We start from the raw sequence: 24,479 nt of genomic DNA, 5'->3' as shown, positions 1-24,479 counted from the left end.
ACGTTTTGAGCAAATGCACCCCTATGTGGTCAAACTAAGAATTTAAAAGAAACACACAGGCCGTGCAGCCATTACCAAGCTTTTATAGCCATGATATCTAACGTGCTCTGTCAGTATTGCTCTAAATATTCAAAATCACGTCTTAAGCTTTTATTAGTGCTTTATTAGTATACAGCCAACACAATATCTAATTGAGGAGCACAAAAAAGCAATATGGCTTCACACTATGGGTCTTTCCATACCTTGTAGTGTACAATCTGTAAATAGCTTCAAAGGCACTGCATCTGCCATCTGCACTTCTAGGAACTCTTCTGCATAACCATTAAAACAAGCTGTCTCAGAGGACATCATTCGTATTTCAGCCTCAACCCTGAATTACAGTGTGTTCATTATAATTATAAGGGAGGAGTGTTGCCAGGCTAGCCTGCAGAATGCCAGGTGCACACTTCCATAATCTACCATTTTAAACAACTCGGAGCATTAACAACAGTATCTACATGCTATTCAGCCATTAGTTCTCTTTGGCTTTCATGCTCAAACTCACATCATGCATCTGAGCATTTTGTATTCTGCAACAGACATACGAGCAGAAGAAAGTGCAATACTTTGTAGTGTTCCATTTTTCCTAAGCCTGCTTAGGTTATGTGACTGAGCCATGCCGCTGTGTGAAATTTTATCCCGATACTGGCACTGTATCCTTGTGAGGGAGTCTTGTAAAATAGGTTTACTTAGCGCCTTTGCTGGCATTTTCCGAAGATAGCAAATGCACACACACTGTCCGTGATCGGATTAACTCTTCAACAAAATGATGTAACTCTTTGTCTTTCTTGTGTGGCATAGGTTTCTGTGCTTAAGTTTAGTGGTCATCCGGTAGAGAATAGAAACACTTGAAATCCAGTCACAGCATTATAATCCATATATTATATATATAATAGATGACAGCCTTGGTTAATCATTCTTTGTCAGCCAAATGTGATATGTCACTGCCCAGAGTGAGTCATTCACCAAAAAAAGAGGAAGAAAAAAATATCCCTAGATTTTTTTCAGATACTGCCTCAAACTGCACAGCCACAATCCTTAATTAAAAGCAAATTCTAATTTGTAAAGCATTTATATTTGAACTTTGCCTGGTGTTCCTCTGTCATGTTGAGGCACAGGATTTAAATTTCATGTGATAAGTGTGAACGATTTTTTAAGCATCCAATACAGTAAAAAGTACGCGATGCCAAGTACACAGAGAACATGAATTTGCACCTGAGGACATATAGCTTTACATCCGGAGTCGCAAGGTGTGTCAAGACAAAATGTTAATTGCACAATTTATGAGAGAAATCAGTTGAAATATCTCCACGGATCCCATTTATTTACATTTTAATTACTACTATTACTTATTCTTATTTTTTGGATGTGACCATAGCAAGCCCAATTCCTCCCCTACACTAGAAAGAAGCAGAATGACTGTTTTCCACTGGAGGTTTAGATGCTTGTTTATCACTTTTAAATACCATCATCTTTGCTGAAATCCCCTCTCAAAAGAACCTTTCACTTGCTGGAATAAATTCAAATTAAAATTTAAATCCCTCTTTGCATTTCTTCAGCCTTTTTTAAAATAGCTGCCTCCTTTTAGAAAGCTGTTTATGTAGTGATCTGTTCATAATCCAGTTTGTTTCTCAACAGCGAAAAACACAGAAATCGTATTATCACTATCTTGGAGAGATGATGCGAGAAATCAGGAAGTATAAATGTCTGGATCTGTGGAAGTTTTCAAAGTTGTAAAGCTGAAGAATATGGCAAAAGCCTTTAAATAAAGTAGTCGGTAACACTCCAATTTGACTTGCAAATATGCTGCAAGTAAATTGTGCCACAATATCTCAAACATATTTCCCCAACCTTTAGCAAAGCTAATATAAGTGTGCTCATTCAGTGAATACAAAACGTTTTAGCATGTTTCAGACAACAGATAAACAACATTTCTCGTACAACTTAGATAGATTTGATATCAGAAATCTTGATATGTGTGACAAACAGCTACTGAAGAGAGAACTGGAGGATTAACCCCTGGCACTGTAGCTGACAAGTCATGCAGATCTCTGTAAACAGCTCTTTCTAATCTTAGGAAGTGCTCACCTTCCAGTATACCGAGAAAAACAATATCTAATCAAAAATATAACAAATATAAACAGAAACAGCAGACATTTACATGCAATGCCTTTTGATAACAATCCATTTCAGATGTAAAATGACGCAGAAGAGGCCATAGGGAAATTTAATTTGCTCAAGCTAGATTGGATTTATTGTTTGGAAACAAATTATAATTGTGTCTCCAGAAAGTTAACCAAGATCTAAACAAAAGGAAATCAATGACCCACCCCCATTAATCACTCAAAGCCAGCTACTTGTGCTGTAGAAACTTACTTCATAATCAATTTCTTTGTTTTGCTCAAAGGGCATTTGCATTTTAGTTCATGTCAGCAAGCTTCCTGTATCTGGCGCAATCAAAAATTGCAAGCCATCCACATTAATGGAGTTTTTTTTTTCTATTTATTCAAGTGCATATCTCTGAATACTCAAGATGATTTTAGCTTATTATGCAAACAGCCCTGCAAATATTTTGTTGAGTGATAAACTAAACTTTTCTGATACCTCATTTTTCCAGTGTCATGGAAAAAAATATTTTATTTTAGTAGCCTACATACATCTGACACATTTTTCCTTTAGTTTTAATGACCAACAATCTCTAATGAATATCTTATCCTTAGGATCTTGCTACTGAGCACCTCTAGGACTTCTGAGACCAGACACAAATGCCTCTTGTTAGTTGTGTCTAGACATACTATTACAGCCACCAAGGTCATTATCAAAGCATGCATTATACACACCTGTTACCATTGTGTAGATGCTCGTTTTTGGCTGAACATCCAAGCTCCTATCTCGCCATTTATAGGCGTGTCTGCTTCATTGTCTGCCTGCCTGAGTGAAAAAGATGGGCACTCATATCTGGACCTAACCTCTCAATGACACAACAAAGTGAGTCTACAGGCCTTTGAAAAAGAAGACATCGACTGACCAATCAAGCGCTGATTTATTAAATGTAAGCAATCAGACGCTCTCAGTTTAGGCTGGTAAATGTAAGAACCAGTTGTGATCGTTGTCACTGATACTTATAGATGTAAATATATTTAAACCAAACTCACAGGGTTTTGGGAATACCCATTATTTTGTTTCTATGACTGCACTGTATAGATGTGAGTATAATGTTTGCTTGATTACCTGCCCCGTTTTGTAAAATCTGATCAACATGGGAAAAAGAGAAAGAGGACAAACAATCGCTGACTAATGAGGCTTTTCACTGAAATTGCTAAATACATTATATAGATAATTGTGGACTCTTTGTGCTATCACTTTTACATTGTTTGGGCTTAAGCTTACAATGGTAAAACGTCTTGGTAAATAGCAAATTGTGAGCTATGCCATATAAAACATAAAATAAAATGGAATCAATTAGAATTGTAATGCAGTCTTAATAATCACCATGGTTTCTAGATTTTATGATCCCATGTGCAGCTTTTCTGCCGTACAGACCTTGAAGTTTGGCTCTTTGGTTAATTCATCAGTCAGATAAATGCAACACAATTGGTGTTGACTAATAATAAAAGCTCCTTTCATTTTGAATGTACTGGATGTATGGATGCTAATGCTACTGTAATTATGTTAAACAACATTTCTTCCTATGTAGTTTCAGTAAACATCTGCAAGTGACATAAAAGCTCACCTATAACCTTTTTCACCTCAAAAGTTTGGTCACCTGTTTCTTTTTTTAAAAACAGAAATTTGGCTACAGAGTAACTTGTACTAGTTCATTTCACACCCTCATTTAGGGAGTGAAATGAACTAATTCAACTAATTTACTCATTTAGGGTATTTCACACCCTACTAGAGGAGGATTTATCAAGTTTGGAGAAACTTTTTCAAACTCAAATATAACCATGGCCCTACAGTAGCTCCAAAGGCATTGGTTCAATGAAGAGATAAATAAAACCAACCTACATTTGTTCACAAAACATTCCAAATGTTATTGAAGTCTCTTCAAAGGACACTGAATAAACATATTGTAAGGTTGCCCACGGTCACACATAAATCGCCCAAAAGGGGATTGCTGGGAAGTAATCTAATCATTTCCTTTAACTGAGACACACTGACATGCAGTGTAGATAATGATCCCCATGAAAAATGCACTGTATTTTCAAAAGAATATTCCCTGTCTGTTGACATTAACATAAAGATAGTTCTACATCCTGGAGCCATATCAACAACATGTACTTATGTTTGGTTACCCATATTTGCATATGCAAATAATTTATTTAAAATTTAATTCAGTCCTTTTATGTGACTTTGTGGCGATGAACAAGCGGCATCAAGTGGTTGCACAATGAGGGTTCAGTACCACCAAGAAATACCATTTGTGTCATTTTAGACCGAGCTTTAAGCATTACAGCCGAAATTAACCACAGTTCAATATAGATTTCTACGTGTCTATCACATTCAATGGGACAGTGAATATGCATTGTTGTTTGGCTGTACGGGCTGCCACGCAAAATTAGTCGTGTTGCTTTGTTAAAATTACAGGGCGGGGTGTTGAGTGAGGGGGTTTGTTGAAGTTATACCGCTGACATTTTGATCCTGCAGTACATTAGAAGAATTCAGTTAAACATATTTGTGTAGGTTTCACAGGAGGAAGGTATAGTACTCAAAACAACAGGGTGCTGTGACACTTCACTTTGCTTACATAATTTGCAGCAGAATGCAAAAAGCTTTTAGACACAGATGTGACCCATTGTAATACCTTTCTAAATGCAATCAAACACTTTCTACAAATATGAGCAGGACTTTTTAAATGTGAACCCTTGTTTGACATGTAATTTTGTCCAACCCACTCCTCTTTCATTTCTCCATCAGCTCTCTCCAGTTATGCCCACATTTTCAGTTGATGAAATAGCTTGACAAAACACTAGTTTATGTTGCATGTTGGCTCTGAATGAGTTCTCTCTTTTTCGAGATCTGAACAGATGTTATGGGCGAAAGAAAATGTTACATTTTCGTAAATGGTGTTGTTGCGCGGTCTTCAATATGCTCTCACAATTTGCCGGGACTGCTTAACACGAGTTGATTCTTTTTGTGTTTTCTTCAAACAAAGCTGATGTCTGGTCGTGGACATGAAATAATCATCCCTTAGAACAAGCTTGCCGTGGCCTCACAGTGAGATTGTCTACATCAGGAATGAGAGAACATGCCATTTGATGAGATGCTTACATAGATGATCCTTTACTTTCATATATTTGTATGATTATCAGGTACAAATTGTGAAAAAAAGAGGGTAAAACAGAGCATGTCTGCTCTCTTTGTATGTCTCTTTCACAGTGTACCATGAATTGGCTCTTGAAGACAGTTAGAAATTAGACTTTCAAATGAGGCATTAAACAAGGTGATGATCAACTGCCAAACCTTAAGTAATGATATTCTCCATCCTCAAGTCCCCAGCCTTGCATAACCAAATGCACAAATCACAGGAAAAAGAACTGAAAATTCATTATTATTACATATTGTGTTCACACGTCAGTCCCCAGGGACTGGGGGGACATCACCGACAGATAAGCGTGTTTGGGTGGCCCCTACCATCAGCTGGGGAAGGGCTAGGCTTGGATCTTGAGGGGGGGCCCCCTCATGGGTATCACTTATTTTAAATCCTGAGCCTCACCAACCCACCCCCCTCTTTTGCCCCCCTCGCCCCAGGCTCCACCCAGAAGTGTGGTTGCCTTTGTCATTGTAATCTGGCCCTGTTTGCTAAACGCTTCCACTGTTTACTCTCTGCTATGGGGGCTTGTATGAACAGGAGTCAGCAGGATGCAGGGTGACATCACTTTGGCTGGGGGGGGTGGTGGTGGTGGTGGTGGTTTGAAAAGCTGCATTTGTGATTTCTCGGGGCCCCTTTCTTCTTTTATTCTTCCCTGTCTCTATCCAGGCCTGTCGAACGCATGAGCTAACTCAGGAGGCTAACATGGACTACAGGGAGGAATTACACCTAATTACTTGAATAACTGCTAGGCAGCAGCTTTCCGTAGTCACCAAAAATCATTTCCAGGTCTGTGCCTTTTAGTGATAGGCAGACTTCTGATGACAGAAAAACCTCAGACAAAGCTTTTACATTGAAATGGTCCAAGAGAAACGAAACAGGCTGACAGGTACAAACACTAAAAAGGAGGAGAATCAAATTAACAGACAAGGATTTCATATCATCTATTTTTGTTGTTGCCGTAGCGATAAAGTCGCAGACATTGAAACTGGTCTGTTCAGCCATTGTTATCATCCCTGGCCATCTGCTGCTGAGGAGTGACATTCCCTCTCATTTGCATGATGAGTGATGTATGAGGAGCTTGGGAGGGCATATGCCCTGGTCTTATGACAAACCAAGGGAAAGTTTTTTGTTTTTTTAAACACATAAAACGAGGATCAATATATGAATAAGTCTGGATGAAGGAGCTAAAAAAAAAAAGAAGGAATAAATCATCTGTGAGTGCACCGTGAGTGTATATGTGTCCACATGTGTGTTTGCCTGCATGTAGGCTGCATCCTCAGTAAGCGCACACAAATCTGTGGTGCCTGCGTGTGTGTCTGTGTGAGAGTACGCGCGCATGAGTAGAGCCCAGTGCGCGCATCTGCCTTCTTGTGTGCCTGTTTGTGTGTTTTGCGGATGTGGGAGTAGAGCGAGGAGGGGGGTTGGTGGCTGTTGATGTGCAAATGTGCATCATGTTGAAGGGCTGTGAATGGGGAGGTGTGACGTAAAAAGGGACCCGAACGCAGGTGCTTATCTCGAGGCTGTCAAAGGCACAGTATGTCATATTCCTGGGGACTACCTTTCAAAGCCACAGCACCAGCTCAGCTATCAAGAGACTGGGAGAAAATCAAACTTTTTGGATCACAGCACTAGGTTGGTGTCAAAGTTCTTTTTATTTAATATACTGTCAGTTTGGTCAGCATTTGTCATCAGTGATATGCTGTATCGCAAATGTGAACGACAAGGCTTTTAGCTCACGCTGTTAGATGCTGTCCTGTGCGATCCAAAGCAGCAGCTGAAACGCACAAGTGTTAGAAACTTATTTAGATTTACACTTAGAATTTGATTTTTGATTTTTTTTACTCAGCTGCGGAACTCGCCTCGTCCAGATTTTGCATGACTATGTGAAAAAGAATTGTGCTGGCAGTTGTTTTTAACTGTGTCAGGGAGTGTTTGTTGTAGAAAATGTTGCACAGATGAACATGAACACTGCTTTCCTGATACAAATCAGTGTTCTTAAAATCTTTGCTGGAAAGCGAGCGCAGCTTCTGTCCAGGTTTCAGACAGTTTGAGAGGAGATTAAATGGCTCAAACTGCTTTTTGAGAGGCATGACCTATTTTTGATCATCCAGATAGCATGAGATACTGTCTACCTAGATTAAGTTCACAGCATTTGTGTAGAGTATAAGCTTGTCTTAGGAATAACACATGTTCATATTGTGTGTAGAGACAAAGCATTGTCAGGTTGCCTGTGGCTTTGACAGTGACAGCTGTACATACAAGACCACTGAGCCTAATGCACTTAAACATTGACTCTGTGTTCCAATAACGTGTTTGAGCAGTCAGTCAAGTATTTTATTACATCCTGTCCTGGCTTTCTGTAATTTGTATTACAAGTCTGAAAAAGATATGTTAATAGTGATCATAGTTTGACAAAAAAAAATAAAATAAAATCCACAAATCAGCTTTTGTGTTATTGTCTGAGGACAAATCTCAGATTTAGACAAATCCACAGGGCCGAAGCACTACAGTCTGTTTTGAATTTATGTCATCATTTGCATCGTAACTGTGGCAAAGTTACAAAACTATATGCTAATGCCAAATGTAGTGAGAGAGTAACACAGTCCACTAGTGAACTTTTGTGGTAGACGTGGGCAAGACTTAGCTTTGACCAAATTGTAAGGGGTCAAAGCACTCAACAGTCTCCAGAGCAACTATTGATTTAAGAGGATGGATGCTGGTTGGAAAAGTTCATCATTTACTAGTAAGTTGGAGCACACTAATGGCACAGAATCTGCTTGTATGACCCATCTTCAAGCTGATCCCTGGTTTTTATTATTATTATTATTATTATTATTATTATTTATTTAAGGAGCATTTTCTTTTAAATGAGAGTCAAGAGTAGATTAATGTATGAATCATTAAAACGTGAATATTGTTTCTCTGTTTTTTTCAGCAAAAAAATCTAAATGATATAAGCTAAATACTTCAGTATTTCTATACAACTTATATAAATGTAAAATAAATCTCTTATATCTGCAGGTGATTTTTATTTTTATTTTTGTGAGGGAAGTTATTCTTTCTGTCATTGTTACATTAGAAGAATTCCCACTGATATGACTCAGTGGTAAAATATATTAAATGCCACTTGTCATTGTGCCTGTTTGTCTCCATTTGATCATAAGTTTTGTCATCATCTCATGACAGTCAGCACTCATCTCTTAATAAACATGAAAAAGAGCCACCGAAGACATCAGATGATACAGTATTGTGTAACACATCTGAGTAATCCTTTGAAAAGTTTGCCCTGTTATACAGAGATTAAAACATATGAGGAGAGCGAAGTTACAAAGTTGCACCTCCACACTTTGTTTTAATTATAAAAGCAGCAGAGTCTGTGGTAGGGCTGTGTGCTAAAGCAGTGATAAGTAAGAGGCATTATTCCTCTCTGCTCCACACCCTCCTCTTCAAAGCACAGGGAAGTTAGTTGCTACACAACACATTAACGTAACCTCTGTTTGCCTCCAGGAACTGTCCATGGTACCTGCTGCTCAACAAAACTAGATTCACAAACCCATTCACATAGCTGAAATACACTTTAAACGACCGTGATGGCAAATTTGGTTTGTACCTATTTTCATGTATTTAGCACACAACTAAATGAAAGTTATTTAACTTCTGGCCTCCTTTAAAAAAAAAAACACGAAGAGCTTGTCTTAATTATAAACGAATTGCCGTCGGGTCTTCACATTGTCAAGTATAAAATGCATTTCAGACGAATACACAATGTGTTACCTGTTTTTCCACTGCTCAAACTTTCAGTTAGTTAATCCAGGAAAATGAATTATGTGGATTTAATTCAACAAGGTCTCAGAAATGATCCATCTGCTGTTGAGCAGCTGGTGAAAGGATAAATGTAATTAATTACTTAACTTTTGAAGAGTATTCCAGAAAAAAAACAGTGATGTTTGTTTGTCCTGCTGGAGAAAAATGTAAAGGAACAGTGTTAACAGTACCTTTCAATATTATTATTTATTTCTCTGAACATTTGAATATAATTTGCCTGCAGTCTGAAAGTATTGTTTAAATATGCTCTTTTATAAATGTAAAAAAGCCACAGTTTGTCACAGTGGAAATATGTCCCTTAAATTAAAAGAGGTGATATTGCATTGATTCAAATTGAGCCAGTAATAAAGTCAATATTATAATATTTAATGAGTTGTGCATAATTACTGATAAAGGCAATTTATGTTATATAAATTAAAATAGGCTTGAGCTGTATTTTTACTGATTGGTGCTTTAAAAGTGGAATGATTCTAACCAAAGCACTGTAACTGGGCATTTATTCCAAATCTTAATAAAATATTTGGAGCTGCTTATAATGTCACACATGTTTTTTAAGCTTGTTGGTAGCATACAATAAAATGATCTAAAAATGTTAATGTTAAATCAGGTGGGATTTTCCTGAAAACACAATAAAAGACAAGAGAAAAAAAGGAGGTTTAAGTGAATACATATATTTGCCTGACAGGGGCAAGACTATGAAATGTTCCCAATTATTACTACATGGGATTTTTTTTAAATGCCTTTCTTTCTTTCTTTTTTTTCCCCTTCTAAATATATTTCAGAATTTACCTTGATTGTAATGTACCTCATTGGCTGTGGTTTTGTTTGTTGGCCTAACTATAAAGGATCTGCTTATACCCTTGTGGGTTGGGAAGAATTAGGATTTATGAATTTATTTCCTCTGTTGTATTGTTTAAACAGCTTTGGTTTAGTTTTGATCCCTTCCTCTTGCCTTTGAGGCTGTTCCACGGTGTCAGCTGTTGACTGATAGTAAGAGAACTGCCTCACAGTGTGAATGAAAGAAAACTAGCGGTTGGTAAACACTGATAAGGGATAAATAGAAAGCGGTCAGGCAGAGATAGTTCTGTGGGAGCCCAGATTGTGTGCGGTCTGTTAAAATGAGATTCTGAGCCTGTCCTTTTTATTCTTCCTCCCCTCCCCTCCCCTCCCCTGTGCGGCGTTTGTCTGGAAAATCTCCAGTGACCCGGCTCGGCAGTCCCAGGCTGCAGTATTCTCTTTTTTGTATTTGTTTTGTTTTCTAACAAGGGTCAAGTTGGCCAATAGACATGTCCCTGATGCTTATAGACAGCTGTCATGACTTCAAGTACTTACAATAGTTACATTTTACATGCATTCAGGGTTCGGCAACAACACACCAGCAAGCGAAGTGTTAAATAACTAAAGCTGTACCCAGTTTTAAGACATCTATTTCTTTTTAATTCAACTATGGCCATATAATTAATCTCGACGGTCCTCTTAAGTTTTTTTCCCCTTTAAGTTGGAGCACTAATTCTAATGCATACTGTATGTATACCGTCAAGTATCATCATTCACTTTTGTTACAGTAAAACCACTCTAAATGACTCTTGCGTTTAATTATTCCAGTTTATTTTCATTATCCATTTTTTCCCCATTTTATTAATTATTTTATATATTTTTGTATTTATTTATTTATTTATTGATGGGCTATCTACCTTTCTTTGGTTTAAAAAAAGACCTTCAGAGGTCTTACCTTGAAGATCACCATGTGGTGTATTTATACAGAAAATAATTCAGACCATTGTAGCCCAGCAGCTAATGAGATTGGTTGTTAAGTGAATGACACAAAGGCTACAAAAAAAAGAGGGGGGAAAAAAAGCTTAGCGTTTCGGGTGAATATCACAGTGTCCCTGCACACACACACGCACGCACACACAACACACACACAAACCCCAACCAAACACACTCTCCTCAGCAGCGAGACTCTGGACTACCCTGTACCCCACCTCGATATCCTTCTGCTCCGTCTACCTCCCCGATGTCCCCGGGAGATGCAAAACAAAGGCTAAAGGGGGCATGGTAAGTCGAGCTCGCGATTCTGCCCTGTCGGACATGTTAACACGAGTGCATTTAGATGCAGAAGACAAGTGATTGTGGCTGTGTGAGGATGCGCTGTGCTGTGTAAGCCTCGGGCTCAGATAAGTAGATTCATGGCCGGGTCAATAACAGTGATGCTGTTTTATGTGGCTCAGAGTAAGATCACCACATTTCACTTCACCATTCTTAACTTCTCAATTCCTGCTCAAACTTTTTTTTCGTCTCTTTCCATACGCCACAAGGCTGCTTGAACTTTATGTTAGTTTACATCGGAGCTATGACTTGCTTGTTATTCACGAAAAAATAGAGATATTTATACATATAATGGTTTATTTATTTTTTCGATGGTCAGATATCTTAATGTTGTTGTTTTGCTCGGTTTTGCCTAAAATGCATTGAATGTTTAACGTAAAAAAAAGGAGGCAGGACAGCACGAGAGAGGCTCAGTTTGTATCGACTGCTTTACTGCTTAGCTCGTTCAAAGTGAACGGACGTTTCAGTGCAAACACGCACATCTGAGCGCCGTGCAGATATCGTTTACCTTTCCTCCGACTCCTTATTTTGATCTTCACAATAGTAGCAGGCAGCGTCAGTAGTGGCTGCTGTAATACAAAATTTGAAGTGCATTAGCTTATCGTGCTCTTCTGTCAGGCTGGGAAGTGGGTGAAAGTCCATCTTGTATATTAAACCCTGGACTTAAGTCAAATTTACATTTTGTTAAAGATTACTCCTTTTATTGATGCATATAATCATATTCATGGACCATCTGCTGATTTGGCAAGCGTGGATCAAACTCACAAAACAGCCCTGCTAACCTTTTAAGTACAAAATAGTCTGGCTTAACTCTGCTATCCCAGAAGTCTGTGTGTGTGTGTGAGTGCGAGAGATTGTATGGATATTGGATAATACTTAATTTAGATCCTCCAGGCTGCTCATGCCATATTTTATTTTATCATGATCGCTTTGGTAGCAGACCAGGACTTGTGTTTGAACAACTGAGCAAATAATGTTTGCCTGACAATAAGCAAAGCAAAAGCTTGGAGTGAGGAATCTGATTAAACTCTTGACCACAGTGTACAGCTCTGAGTTTATATCTCTCACCATGGTTATGTGGATTTCACAGTGCAGCACTGCACACTTCCACCTGGATGCGAGCGGCCATACGGGTCTCACCTTTTGACCGTACTAAAGCACTGCTTCAGGCTTTTCTAGTTGTTCTGATGACTGATTTAGTCCTGAACTGTCTCCCAGTGTGTGTTTCACAGAAATAGGAATTCACCACTGGGCATCCTTACTGCATGAAATACTTATGTTCGACTCATTCCAAACAAAGCTTACGCAGATTGAGAATTCATATGCCAGAGGTAAATCCGAGTTAACACGGATTTATACTGGCATGAGTTAAAGGACTAGAGTTTGTAATCCAGGTGGCCGAGGGATTTTACCATACAGTGGCAAAAATCACTTAAAACTCCCCCAACATCCTGAGCCACTGAGCCCAGTGAGTAGACAGATTGTTCAGAATTGATGACAGCACAACTATTACAGAGCTGGACTCTGTCTCTGTGTGTGCATGTATGTGTATCCGCATGTTTCTGTGTATGTACGTATGCTCGTGTTTGTGTGTGCGCATATGTGACCATGTTTGCTTCCTATATGTGCTCAATTAATACTAAAGGGTCTGTTTAGAATAAGACCTTGACAGATTGGTCTTATTTTTCCTCAGCAGGGTAGGGGAGGTGTGTTGGGACTACTGCCTTCTATCTGCATAAACATCCATAGCATAAATAAAAATACAGCAACCTCCATTTCAGTGGCCACGACTAACTTGCAGTCCGACCAAAGTCACTTTAATATCTAAATAATGTTTTAACAGTCTTTGATCACCGTACACAATGCATTAAATATAATGGGTGAAAAAACAAAGGGGCATGTCCGTGTGGCGCAGTGTCAGTGTGTGCGTGACCGTGCACACCCGTGTGCACTTGTGCACATGTGTGAGGAGGACAGAGGAGCAGAGATAGAGTGGAGTTGTTTAATGACAGGAACAGCTGACTCATTTAGAGAGAGCAGTGAAAGGTAATTAACCCTGGGAAAACTACAGCTGCCATGCGAGCTGTTCACTTCAGCGCAATCTGATTAGGAATCACTGCTCGAGTCCTGACTCCTTTCAGACACTATGTGTTCAAGGTAAACTTTTCCCTCTGCCCCGGAGAGGCCCAGAGCGCCGGAGACCTGCCTTTTGTGACGGGGGATTAGCTGGAACGGTTACTACGTTTCTCCAAATTGCAGACCACCTGGTAGCATTCATGCAACCTCCTTCATGAAAGGGGCTCCTTGGGCAGGAACAATGAGCAGGATTACTCTGCTCATTGTTACACCGGGGCTGGAACTTCTCTCTCCCCAAACACCTGTCCCCAAATTAGACAGGTTTAAAAAACCATGTACATGACAGAATTCAAAGATTCAAACTAACATGAGAGCGGTTTGGCAGGCTGGAGACTTGCCAATGGATGAATTGTTTGCCGTTCCATTTATTATCCTATTGATGGATAGTGCAGTGAAAGGAGATACTAATTTTATTTGTCTCAATATTTTGGTGTCCGTAATTGGATTGAAATTCACAAATAAAATAGCATATCATCTAGCCTTTCATACGATAAGGGAACTAAAAGCAGCAGAAATTTGGTCAAAAACAGAAATTGGCTCTTTGATGTCAGAAGAAACAATCTGGACTTGGTGCCTCTGTGTGGTCCGGCTCCAGATGAACTCAATTTAGAGGGAAGGCTTTGGGATGACTTTGGAAAGCGATTACAAGATTCATAAATCACCTCGGCAAAGGTGTCACCATCTGACTCTTTTATGGGACTCTTGCTAACTCCGTCCAATAACAAGTTTCCCCTGTAGTTATGCCATCATAACAAATCATTGAAGCGTTAGTGGCTAGCCAGGCTCCTAATTGTCTGTTAAGAATTCTGTGAGCTGTGTTCTTTTATTGAAGCATCTCTGTCTTGGAGAAGTGATAAGATGCCAATACGCTTCTCTATAAAAGTACTCTTTGGCAAAAGGCACAAACACTTTGCTTGGCCGTCAGGGTAGCTGTGAGGCTGTTATATCTGAAATCGCAGTTGACTTCAAGATTTTGACTGTGTCTGCATGAATCCAGAAACCTCCATTACACAGAGGAATGCTCATAAATTGCTGGCAGATTCTTTCTTTTTTAAGATACAGTATTTTTTTGCACATACATACTGCACATGTAAAAAAGCCTAATACTTTTCTTTTTCTGAGCTCTTAGAGTTATGCAAAATAGTTTTTTGTTAATATAAGGGGAAATGCAAGACTGTTCAGCCTCTTTTGTCCCTAGATTCAGGTGAAAATATGTAATAATATTATGAACAGAGCAAATCTGCCAGCGCCGCGAAGTGTTGATAAACTGTCAATTTTACCATGAAGGTAACTGACAATTACACATTGTGAAATGTTAAAAAAAAAAAAACAACTATAAATTGCACTTCTAAAAATTATGATCATTTCACCTTCTAAATTACATATTTTTTCTTGTGTTCATGGAAATCTCTCAAAAAGACATAAAAAGTTGCTTTGAACAGAAGTTTATCCATTTTCCATCTGACATAATTAAAAAACAACAACAACAAAATCTGTCATTTTAGCTGTGCATACAGTTTTACCTGCTTCTACAGAGATGATGGGATCACTTTCCAAGCAGGTAGCTCACCCTTTAGCTTCAGCTAGGCAGGCTGTATGTTTGGCTGGTTCTCAAACCTCCTATAGGGTCAGTATAAACTGAGATCAGTTCACAATTTCCTCGCAGAAATTCATTACAAGAAAATATGAAAGTAAAAGGTGCTATCGCCTGCCGTTCACTCTTTATTATACACAAACAGAAAACACTTAGCATGTAAAATTAATGTGAAAATTATTCCCGGGGTAAACTATAAACACAGAAGTTACCCCGCACATTTACCCTTTTTTTCTCCTTCCCCTAGATCAGAGTGTAATTGCCAGTAATCAGGTCTGTTTGCTGCTGATAAAACCACTCTGAATGCGAGGAACCCTCTTTGTGTGATGACTCAATTATGCCAGAAGTGGCTCATCAAACCTGGCCCATCAGCTGCTTTAATAAATAAGGAGGAAAACTTGCTGCAGGCGCATTATAATTCCATTCATTCCATAATTAAATCCATTCCAGTTTTAACCCTTCACTCAGTGTGCTTCTGGAAGAGGAAACAAAAACAGGGAGCGATGGGAGGGGGGGGGAGTACACACCAGACAGTGACCTTGCACAGAGCACCCATCCGTTCCCTATAATTCAAAATGATACTGTTGAAGAAAGGTTAAGAGAAAAAGACTCGCGGAGAAAAGGATGGGAATCAGTTAAGACGATGCTCCTGTGTTTTATGTATGCATTGTTTCCACACACGCACAGCCATAGACAGTAATTATATTAAAAGAGTAATCTAATCATAACAGTTGGTTGGTTGAGTGTGCAGCACTGACATTTTGAAATCTTATTTTGTGTAATCTCATTTGCCTCTATCATCTCGCCTGTACCCCCCTATCTAAAGGAAATGTAAATAATGTAATTAATTTTATGGTCTCCAGAATCTTACTTTGCTACTCTGGCCCGCTTTATTGGTTTCAAGATGAGGTATCTGCTCAGAGTTGTTTTTTTTTTTTTTTTTACTCCATCACAATAATGTCTGCGTTAATTACACGAGAGCGTCCCAAGTGCACGGATAAGCTGGGAACAAGGGGACACAAAGACTCAAGGTCAGTGATGAATATCCACAGCAGCTGCACAGTATTAATAAGGCATTATTTGAAAATAATAATAATAGCATCACTTACAACAAAATGCGAGAGTGCGGTTTGAGTAACGTCAGGAGCGTTGGGGTGTTTTACAGACATTTGCTCTCCACCATCTCAGCTTGGATCCAGCCTCTCTGATAATGGTGCGAGGCAATGGTTATTCATGATTGCTGGACTGGGAAGGTCTCTCTCTTTTTCTATCCCCAGTCGCAGCCCATTCTCTCCTCTGTGGTGGGAATGCTAGCAGATGGGGTTAGGGGGGAATGGGCTGGGCTCAAGGACAGCTAGCAGCCAGATTAACACATAGAAAATCTCATGGACCCTCAGCATCAGGCTGCCTCCTTTCCCCCTGAGAAATCTGCCCTAGACGCAGGGAAACCATCCTCTGAGAAGCATTATTTATGTTGGACTTGGGGTGTGTGTGTGTGTGTGTGCGTGTGCGGGGGGCATAAATATGATTCAGCAGATGACGAACAAGCCCGAATAGTAGTGAGTCTTTTTTCATATGCTAATGAAACTGAGTGAATAACCCCCACCCCCCTACTTTTTCCCCCAGTTTTGTTTTTCCGGGGAAACGCTCTGTGAGCTATAATTAAGAAGATGTTTTTTTTTTTCTTTTTTTCAAAGCTAACAGAAATAAATAATTCCATAATAAGATCTGTGAAGTGAAGAGGCTTAATGTACTCATTGTGTTCATCCTTGTTTTCCCTCTTGGATGTTTTGTATTAATTAGAAGCAAGCAATTTGATCCCTGTCAAGCAATCAATTTGCATCGTGTTCCTTATTCCATGCGAGATATTAATATGCTCTTTCCACCTTTTTTCTGAATACATGTTCATGTTCACACAACAATTTAAAAATTTATGAATACAAACCTTCCAAAAGTTGGTTTTGAGATATGTGAAAAAGTTACAGATTGTGAGGTAAGATTTTAAACTTGTACTTATGTCTTTATTTCTTCTTTATAGATAATGAATTACATGATCATTTCCTGAAAGATAACAAGCGTGAAATTGTCAACCAGGGTGAACAGTGTGGATCTGGCATCTTAGTCTACAGAGCGCTTGGGAAACTACAATCAAAGGTAAGTAATCTGTCACAGACGTGGCACAGACAGAGCCTAGAGTGTAAACAGAGTAAAAAATAAGTTTTGTTAGGGACAGAAAGGGATAAATGCTTGTGTAACAGTGTTTTGGATAAGTAGCATGCTAAGTGGTGGAGTGCCACTGCTCCTTTGACCACAGTGATCATAAAGTGAGATTGGTTTTTACTTATGCAGGGCTGTGGGTGGCTGGCAGATAGTATACTCTTTACAGGCTATTGCTGAATCCGCTTTTTGTTAAGTGATGATTGCCTTTCATATGTCAGGTTGTCTCAACTGGATTTGTAGCCTAGTAGAAAGTTTAGAGAGAGATTTACTCAGTACAATGCAAGGACTTTAAAGACACACTAGTGTTTCACCAACATTAAAGTATGCAAAATGTTGATCACTTACTCTTTTCCTTTTTGTGCTGCTTTTTAGTGTGTAGGTGTGGAACTCACAAATATATCAGTAAAGATAAATCACTGACTTAGTATAGACAAAATATAAATACAGTAAAAGCTTATTAAGCTTTAAAATTTACTGTTGTCATTATTCTTTCCTGTATTCTGTTCTAATCTGAGCGCATTTACAGCAATCCCAGTTATTCCTCTATACTGTGTGCACAGTTGGAAGAAATTAAAAAAAGAAAGAAAGAAAAAATGTATATATATACATACATATATATATATATATATGTGTGTGTGTGTGTGTGTGATATAACTCTCTATATATTTATCTTTCTTTATAGATTTTGATTTTTAGATTTAGATCGGTGATCTAAACTTTTTCTGACATGCACACCTTCAAAATCTGAAAAAAAGTCTCACCATCTACTTTACAATTTTTACAAAGTGGATTTTTTCATGAATTTAAGTTCAGCAGAATAACTTAAACAAATTATATTTATTTAACTTAGTTTGACTGAATATCACTGACCACCACCAATTAATTCGATTTTTAGCAGATAATTACGGTGGTTGGTATGTTAGAATTAGAGTATTATATAGTAAAAAAATGCATATTTTAAATTCCAACGGTAAAATTTTATATTAACCTGTCCCTTTAACATTTTTAAGGACAGTCTATGTTTGTTAACACAAGATGTTTGTGAACAGTTGTGACTTTTCCTCTCAGTACAGACAAGACATTATTCCACCTGCCTGTCTTTATGAGTGCAGAGGGTTTGGGGCTGTACTTCCTGACAAATATAAATGATAAATTACATAAATGTGCAAAATGTTGTTTATAAATGCCATATGTAGAGGTTGGATGTAGATTATTATTATTACCCTGTACACCATCACAAGTCACCCTGTAAAATGTATAATCCACTAACCAGAAGAACTGTCATAGGAGAAAAAAAATGAAAAGGTAACTTATATAATGATTTTAGCCAGATTGTTTAGGGGATGTCAATAAAAGCTCCCATTTGACCCTGATTGTATCTATTTGTTCTGCTTTTGTAAACACTCCACATCACATGTTTACCCATGTTGTTGCCATGCCAGGAATACCTGTTAGGAAACCACAGATACCTAACAAGGCCTTCCTTGTTTTATTGTTACGTGTCACTCCTTGTTATATGGATTTGATACAAACTGTATTGTGTCACGATGACTGCTAACAGTGCGTCAGAAATGCCTGTGTGTCTCCATTTCAGAGCAGCGCTCACAAACAGAAAGGTTTCTTGTCAGACTCAGACTTCTATACGTGAAACTGATTTATTGAAAAAGAAGCTCTAGTTAAATATACAAAACAGCCACTAAAACTATTTATATCAAAACTGGTTTTACTGGTTAGGCTTACAATACTTACCATCTATTATTCTTATTATTCCTATTAATATAATCATTAATGTTATGAAGCTTGCTTACTTCACGTACATAACACACAATACTCTTGACCGACCAGAGAAAATGTAGATACTATAAAATAATATAAGAAAGTTATGTAAATATTTACATAAGATAGGCACATCTAAAATGTCACATAAAGAAAGGGGGGGAAAAACACCCTGGTAACATTATGAGTCAGCTGTGATATTTCAGTGCACTGATAACATCATTTGAACTTTGATTAATGTCCATGTTATAATCTCAGGTTGCATGATGCAAGACCAACATTTTGCCTTCAGAGCAACACATTTATACAAAATGTTAAAGCATGTCTGTGTGGAAAAGTGTTACAAACTAATGAGGTACATTCATTTTTACAGAATGTAATCTATAGTGTTTGGGAGTTGTTTGTCTCAATAGGCTCTAGTAATCAAAAGTAATGAACCTATTATGAGCAGGACCTCTGAGGGCCCGGCGTGGCATTAAGAGTGTGGCACATAAAAGGTTTATTAAAGGAAATTAAGGTCCATCACTGCCACACCTGCTCCCCTATTATAAATGTATGACAGGTCAGTGCCTTCAATCACAACAGCAAACGAGAGAGAGGAGTCATGTTTCCCATTACCAGGGAAAAGTAACAGCATATCCTATGACTCACAGATTTCACTGGCCTGTGACCACTATACGCCACCATCAGCCTGGAATAATTATGTTTAATAGGTTTTATTTGGGACCCACAAGCAACAGCCAGCGAGAGTGGATGGATTTTAGCAACTATTTTTGTCTAAACACACTCTCTGAGGTGCTGTCCGTACTTTAATGTCATTATTTAGTGTCATTACATTTTTACTCACCTTTGAAACTTTTTTTTCTGACATTATACTTTATGTGTTTGCATATTACTGGTGTTTTTAGAGCTCTTTGTGATGTTGCCGTTCCCCCCCCAAAAAAAAAAAAGATTTTGAGGCTCAGTGGCTCTGGTTACCCTGCTTACCTGCCAAACAAAGCAAAAAAAAAAAATCCACAATAATCTATTAAGTGTTTAAGCCTTTTGTCGTTTAAGAGAATTTAATTAATACACATTAAATGGATTAAAATGGCTCTTTTAGTTGCTCATCTGTACATTTAATGGTTTATTTACAGATGGATTCTGAAGGTGAGGAGCAAACCTTGAAAACATGTGACAGTAACACAGGTGAGTGCAGCTTTCAGGTTTAGTTTGCTTTTAAATACGTGCACACACACACACTTACACAGATATGCACGCACACACACACACACACACACACGTATTCCACTTATCACCATGGGCTAGGGGTATCAGTTCAACAATCCAACTTTATAACTGTCAATTTTATGTATTATCTTACCGGTCTGAAGAGCACTGCACCGCCATTTCATTATTCAGAGGGGAATAACTTCATTAAATTGGAACACTGGCTCAAATTAGTTAAGGAGTGTGTATATATTGTGTGATTGAAAACCTCTAGACTGGATATGTCATTATGCAAGTGTTCAGGGCCTCTGAGGCCTTCCTGCTCACGCTGGAGCTATTACTACAACTGGGAAAATTCATGAAAAGTGTTATTATTGGTCGTGCTTCATGGGAGTAGGGGTAGAACTTGTGAATGAGATTTATGCAGGCCTCTGGGAAAATTGATTTACCCTTTTAGATCATGTTGTCAACACTGTCAAAAGATGAGCTACTGTTGGTTTCCCAGAGAATGAGCAGACTGAATGAAAAGCTTTTCAGATCAATGAAGAGACCACTTCTACATCCTTATGCTGATTATACCCGATGGCATTGTAAAAGGGAGTAAAAAATCTATGCTAAAAGCTTGGATAAAGCGCGGGTAGCCCATGTGGTATCATCCCTAAAACATTATCTACAAAACAAATATTTACAGTATGTTGTAAAATTTTGTGACTAATAGCCCAAAAGTAGTCAGTTGCCTTAAACCCTTAGATGAAATACATGTTGACAGATGCTGTGCTGCTGCAGTGGAAATGTAAACACAACTTTTTTATCTGTTATTTCTTGGCCTTTATTTTTCACAGGGCTGGCTGACTCCATCACTGAGACTCACAGGTAAGCATTTTATGAAGTGTGCGCACATTTTCGTCTTTAAGCCAGAAAGGAAGCACGTTCTTCCCAAATCTTAGATGTGATTGCTAAAAAAAACCTGTAGTCTGAAGTTTAAAATAGGCCAACTGAGGCCTCCGCTGACCCTGCTGGGCTTTTCCTCTATTCCCTTGTTCCCCTCCAGCCCATATGGGTCCATGGCGAGGAAGAGGAGTGCTCAGGAAGGGGTGCAGGGTGCCCCCATCAACAAGAGAAAGTCCCTGCTGATGAAGCCCCGCCACTACAGCCCCAGCGAGGCATGTGAAGAGGAGAGTGAGGACCTGGCACCGCCACAGGACAAAGAAGAGCTGAGGAACATTGACACTCCAGCAGGTAAACAGATGTCCTGTTGTTTTGTCTGTTTTGATGAACAATTGACGCTGAATTTTAAAATCCCATCTGTTGCATTCATATTTCCCTCCCTCTACCATCAGCCAGCAGCCGCAGTCATTGTGCAGTGGAAGTGAAAGACTACACTGCTGGGTCCACATTAGTTGTGTCTCACATCCACAAATTGAAGTTTTGACAGCTGATCTGCCATGATATTTTTGGCGTGGCTTTACCCTCTTTTGATGAGGCCAAATTTCAGACCCCTCATCTGTCCTTTTTCAATAGCCAGTCCAAATCAATTGAATCCATAGAATGAGAAACTGAATGGAGGCGTGCACCAGTTCACTTTGATTTAAATTAAACTTCCTCCATTCTTTTCTACAAAATTTTTATTGAAGTTGCCTTTTGTGAAAAACAAATGAGCTGTCACCGCTGCTTGGCTGGCGTTTCACTGTTTTACTCTTTTTTTTTGTTTTATTTCTTTTTCCTTTACTTTTTTTTTTTTTACTTACCCACAGGAACACTTCATCTGCAGCAGTTAAAAATTGTTTATTTTCACTTATGCCGCCGTCCTTCTCACAAGCAAAAATGTTTTCTTTTTTCCTAATAAATTGAATTTTGTGCATTTTGGCAACAATGCTCGTGGTGTACATGTGCATTCTCGCCCACTATAATCTGCACTGATTTGGTATATTTTTAACGATGTAACTAAGCAACAAACGTAATTGTCCCTTTCAAAAGCTTTTGTTAGGCCCTCTAACACAGTCTAATACATAATTAGGCATAATGTCTACAGCTCATTATAGTACACATGTGTGTAGTTAAATGGACCAGGAGAGTAGCTCACTAAATTGTGTGGATTCATTGGAAATGGAATTTATTTGTTTCCTGGGTTCATATTACATTACAATTATCGAAGTTATTCACTGTGCATCACCAGTGTTTCCTTTTGTTGTTGTGTATTCCAGATACTTTTTCTATTTATCATTGATTGACTGCTTTATATATTTTTTCCCCTTATTTGAACCTGATATTCACTAAAACAAAACAAAATCAAGCCAGAATTTTTTTAAAAACTAAAAAAAATCTGAATGTGTCAAAAGAACACGAATATTGATAAACATATTCAGAACATATTTTGCTGTGATTGTCAGATGTGGGGGCTATTTTCCTGTGGTAAAAACAAAAATTGGAAAAGTGGACTGGAGGCAGTAAGAATTTTTGCAGTAGGGAGCTGGTCATATCTGCATTTTAACAAAAAGGGAGAAAAATAAGCCTCTCGTTTGGTTGAGCCACACTGTGTTCAACTCCAGCCAACTGCAGCCCTGCTGCAGAGTGCTGGTAATGGCTATTCTGGAGTACAAACTGTTCACCTGTTCCAACACACAAACCACCGGAGGGATCCAAGTTTTTTTCCTCCGTGTCTTTCCTTTTTTCATTGCACTGCTGTGTGTGTGTGTGTGTGTGCATATATGTACATGTGTGTGTGTGTGTGTGGATGTCTGTGTGCTTGTCTGACTGTATGCGGCTGTGTCAGGCCTGGGAGTCCATCTGGATGAAAAACAAAACCCTTGTTGCTTGCCTCATAAATGTAAATATGTGTAACTGGCTTTAATTTTTCATTCAACAGGGTTTGTCTTTAGACGCCTCTTTCTAAATATTTTTCACAGCAGGGAACAGATAGTAACACACCGTAATGTCGCCTGAGCAAAAATGCATGTAAAAGCACAGACATGTCAAACCAGACATGTGCACTTAACAATGCAGGAAATCGTATATTTAGCTTCTTTTTTTTTCATTAGTGCCACATAATTTCTGTCGTTTTTTAAAGCTGTTTTGGCAAGGATTAGGTTTTTGTGTCGCTCCCATTAATGAGTCGCAGCTGTCTGATAATGCCTGTATCTGTACCGTCCTCTGCACTGTGTGATCTGATTCTCACAATCCATCTCTATCTATCTTCTCAATCTATTGAATCCTACTTTTTGGTTTGGCCTCTAATGTGTGGCTACTTAAGAGGATATAGACTTCCAGTGCAGCCTACTGAAAGTAAAACCCCTCACAGTCCAAAGAGCTTTAATAGCGCATAAGTTTGTATGATTTTCGAGGATCAAGAGAGATTTTGTTGAATCAATCCAGATGATAGCTTTCCATTGTTAATCACTGACCATGACTTAATATGATCAGTGGCGTTAATAAAGCGTTGTCTCAGATGCATTTTGAGGGATAACCCTAACCCTCTTTGTCTGTTCCACTGATCAGACTTTCAGTGCATAAGGTTTCACACAATCTTGTGGCTTTCTGTGCGTATGACTGGGATTTTTGGATTTATTCAAAAAGATGGCAGGCCAAAGGTCGGTGCAAATTGAATTATTTAGAGCACTCAGCAAAATAAGCCGGAAAAAAGAGATTATATATAAGAAGACATGCGTGTATATTTTATTCATCTGCACTCGAAACATTATATGTGGTTTCTTTAACACCCACATAGGATACAGAATGCCAAAAGCTAAACACTGAGTAATTTGCTTGATTTAATAAAAATGTGAATTTGTTGAAGAGCTTTTATTCGTTAAAACTTTTTCGTAATGAATCTACCTCCTACTGCAGTATCCCGCCTTTGATTTTAATCTCAAATAATATTATATGTGGTTCAGCTTCCCAGTAAGCAGCAAATATGTCGAGGCAAAAAAAAAAAAATTAAAGATCTTAATAAGCTCATTATATTACATGCACAAATTCAGGCAGCAAATAGCATGTAGAACACAGGAAAGGCTCGTATCAGCAGCTATTCTGTTCTCCGCATACAGTACACATCACACATTAGACATGCAATTTCAATATTTCACAAACACCTGTTTTAATTTAACAGTTTCAGTCAAATTTACTCGTAAAAGCTTGATAATTTTTTATTTTCAGTTCAGCTTTTGACACTTTGACAACCATTAATTTTCCATGTAAAGGCCCTGAAAATTATTTTTTTTAAAGCGCTGTAATGGCTCTTTTTTTTAATCTAATCAAATT

The 24,479-nt window shown here is 38.4% G+C and overlaps 1 protein-coding gene across 6 annotated transcripts in view; it reads left to right on the top strand.

Moving 5' to 3' along the window:
* Positions 1–24,479, top strand: part of st18 (ST18 C2H2C-type zinc finger transcription factor) — a 41,216-nt gene that overhangs the window by 2,213 nt on the left and 14,524 nt on the right. For 4 of the 6 annotated variants that reach the window (XM_063461776.1, XM_063461774.1, XM_063461775.1 and 1 more), the window contains exons 3-6: positions 17,056–17,171; positions 20,150–20,201; positions 21,065–21,095; positions 21,274–21,461. In XM_063461776.1, coding sequence (XP_063317846.1) covers positions 17,056–17,171; positions 20,150–20,201; positions 21,065–21,095; positions 21,274–21,461 — 387 coding nt within the window. Of the gene's footprint in view, positions 1–6,840; positions 6,986–11,134; positions 11,237–17,055; positions 17,172–20,149; positions 20,202–21,064; positions 21,096–21,273; positions 21,462–24,479 lie in introns of those variants that run through there. The other 2 variants (XM_063461779.1, XM_063461777.1) reach the window with 2 other exon arrangements.

This window comes from Pelmatolapia mariae, linkage group LG18, assembly GCF_036321145.2.
Source record: "Pelmatolapia mariae isolate MD_Pm_ZW linkage group LG18, Pm_UMD_F_2, whole genome shotgun sequence".
Taxonomy (NCBI): Eukaryota; Metazoa; Chordata; class Actinopteri; order Cichliformes; family Cichlidae; genus Pelmatolapia; species Pelmatolapia mariae.
This window is presented reverse-complemented; position numbering and strand designations above follow the sequence as displayed.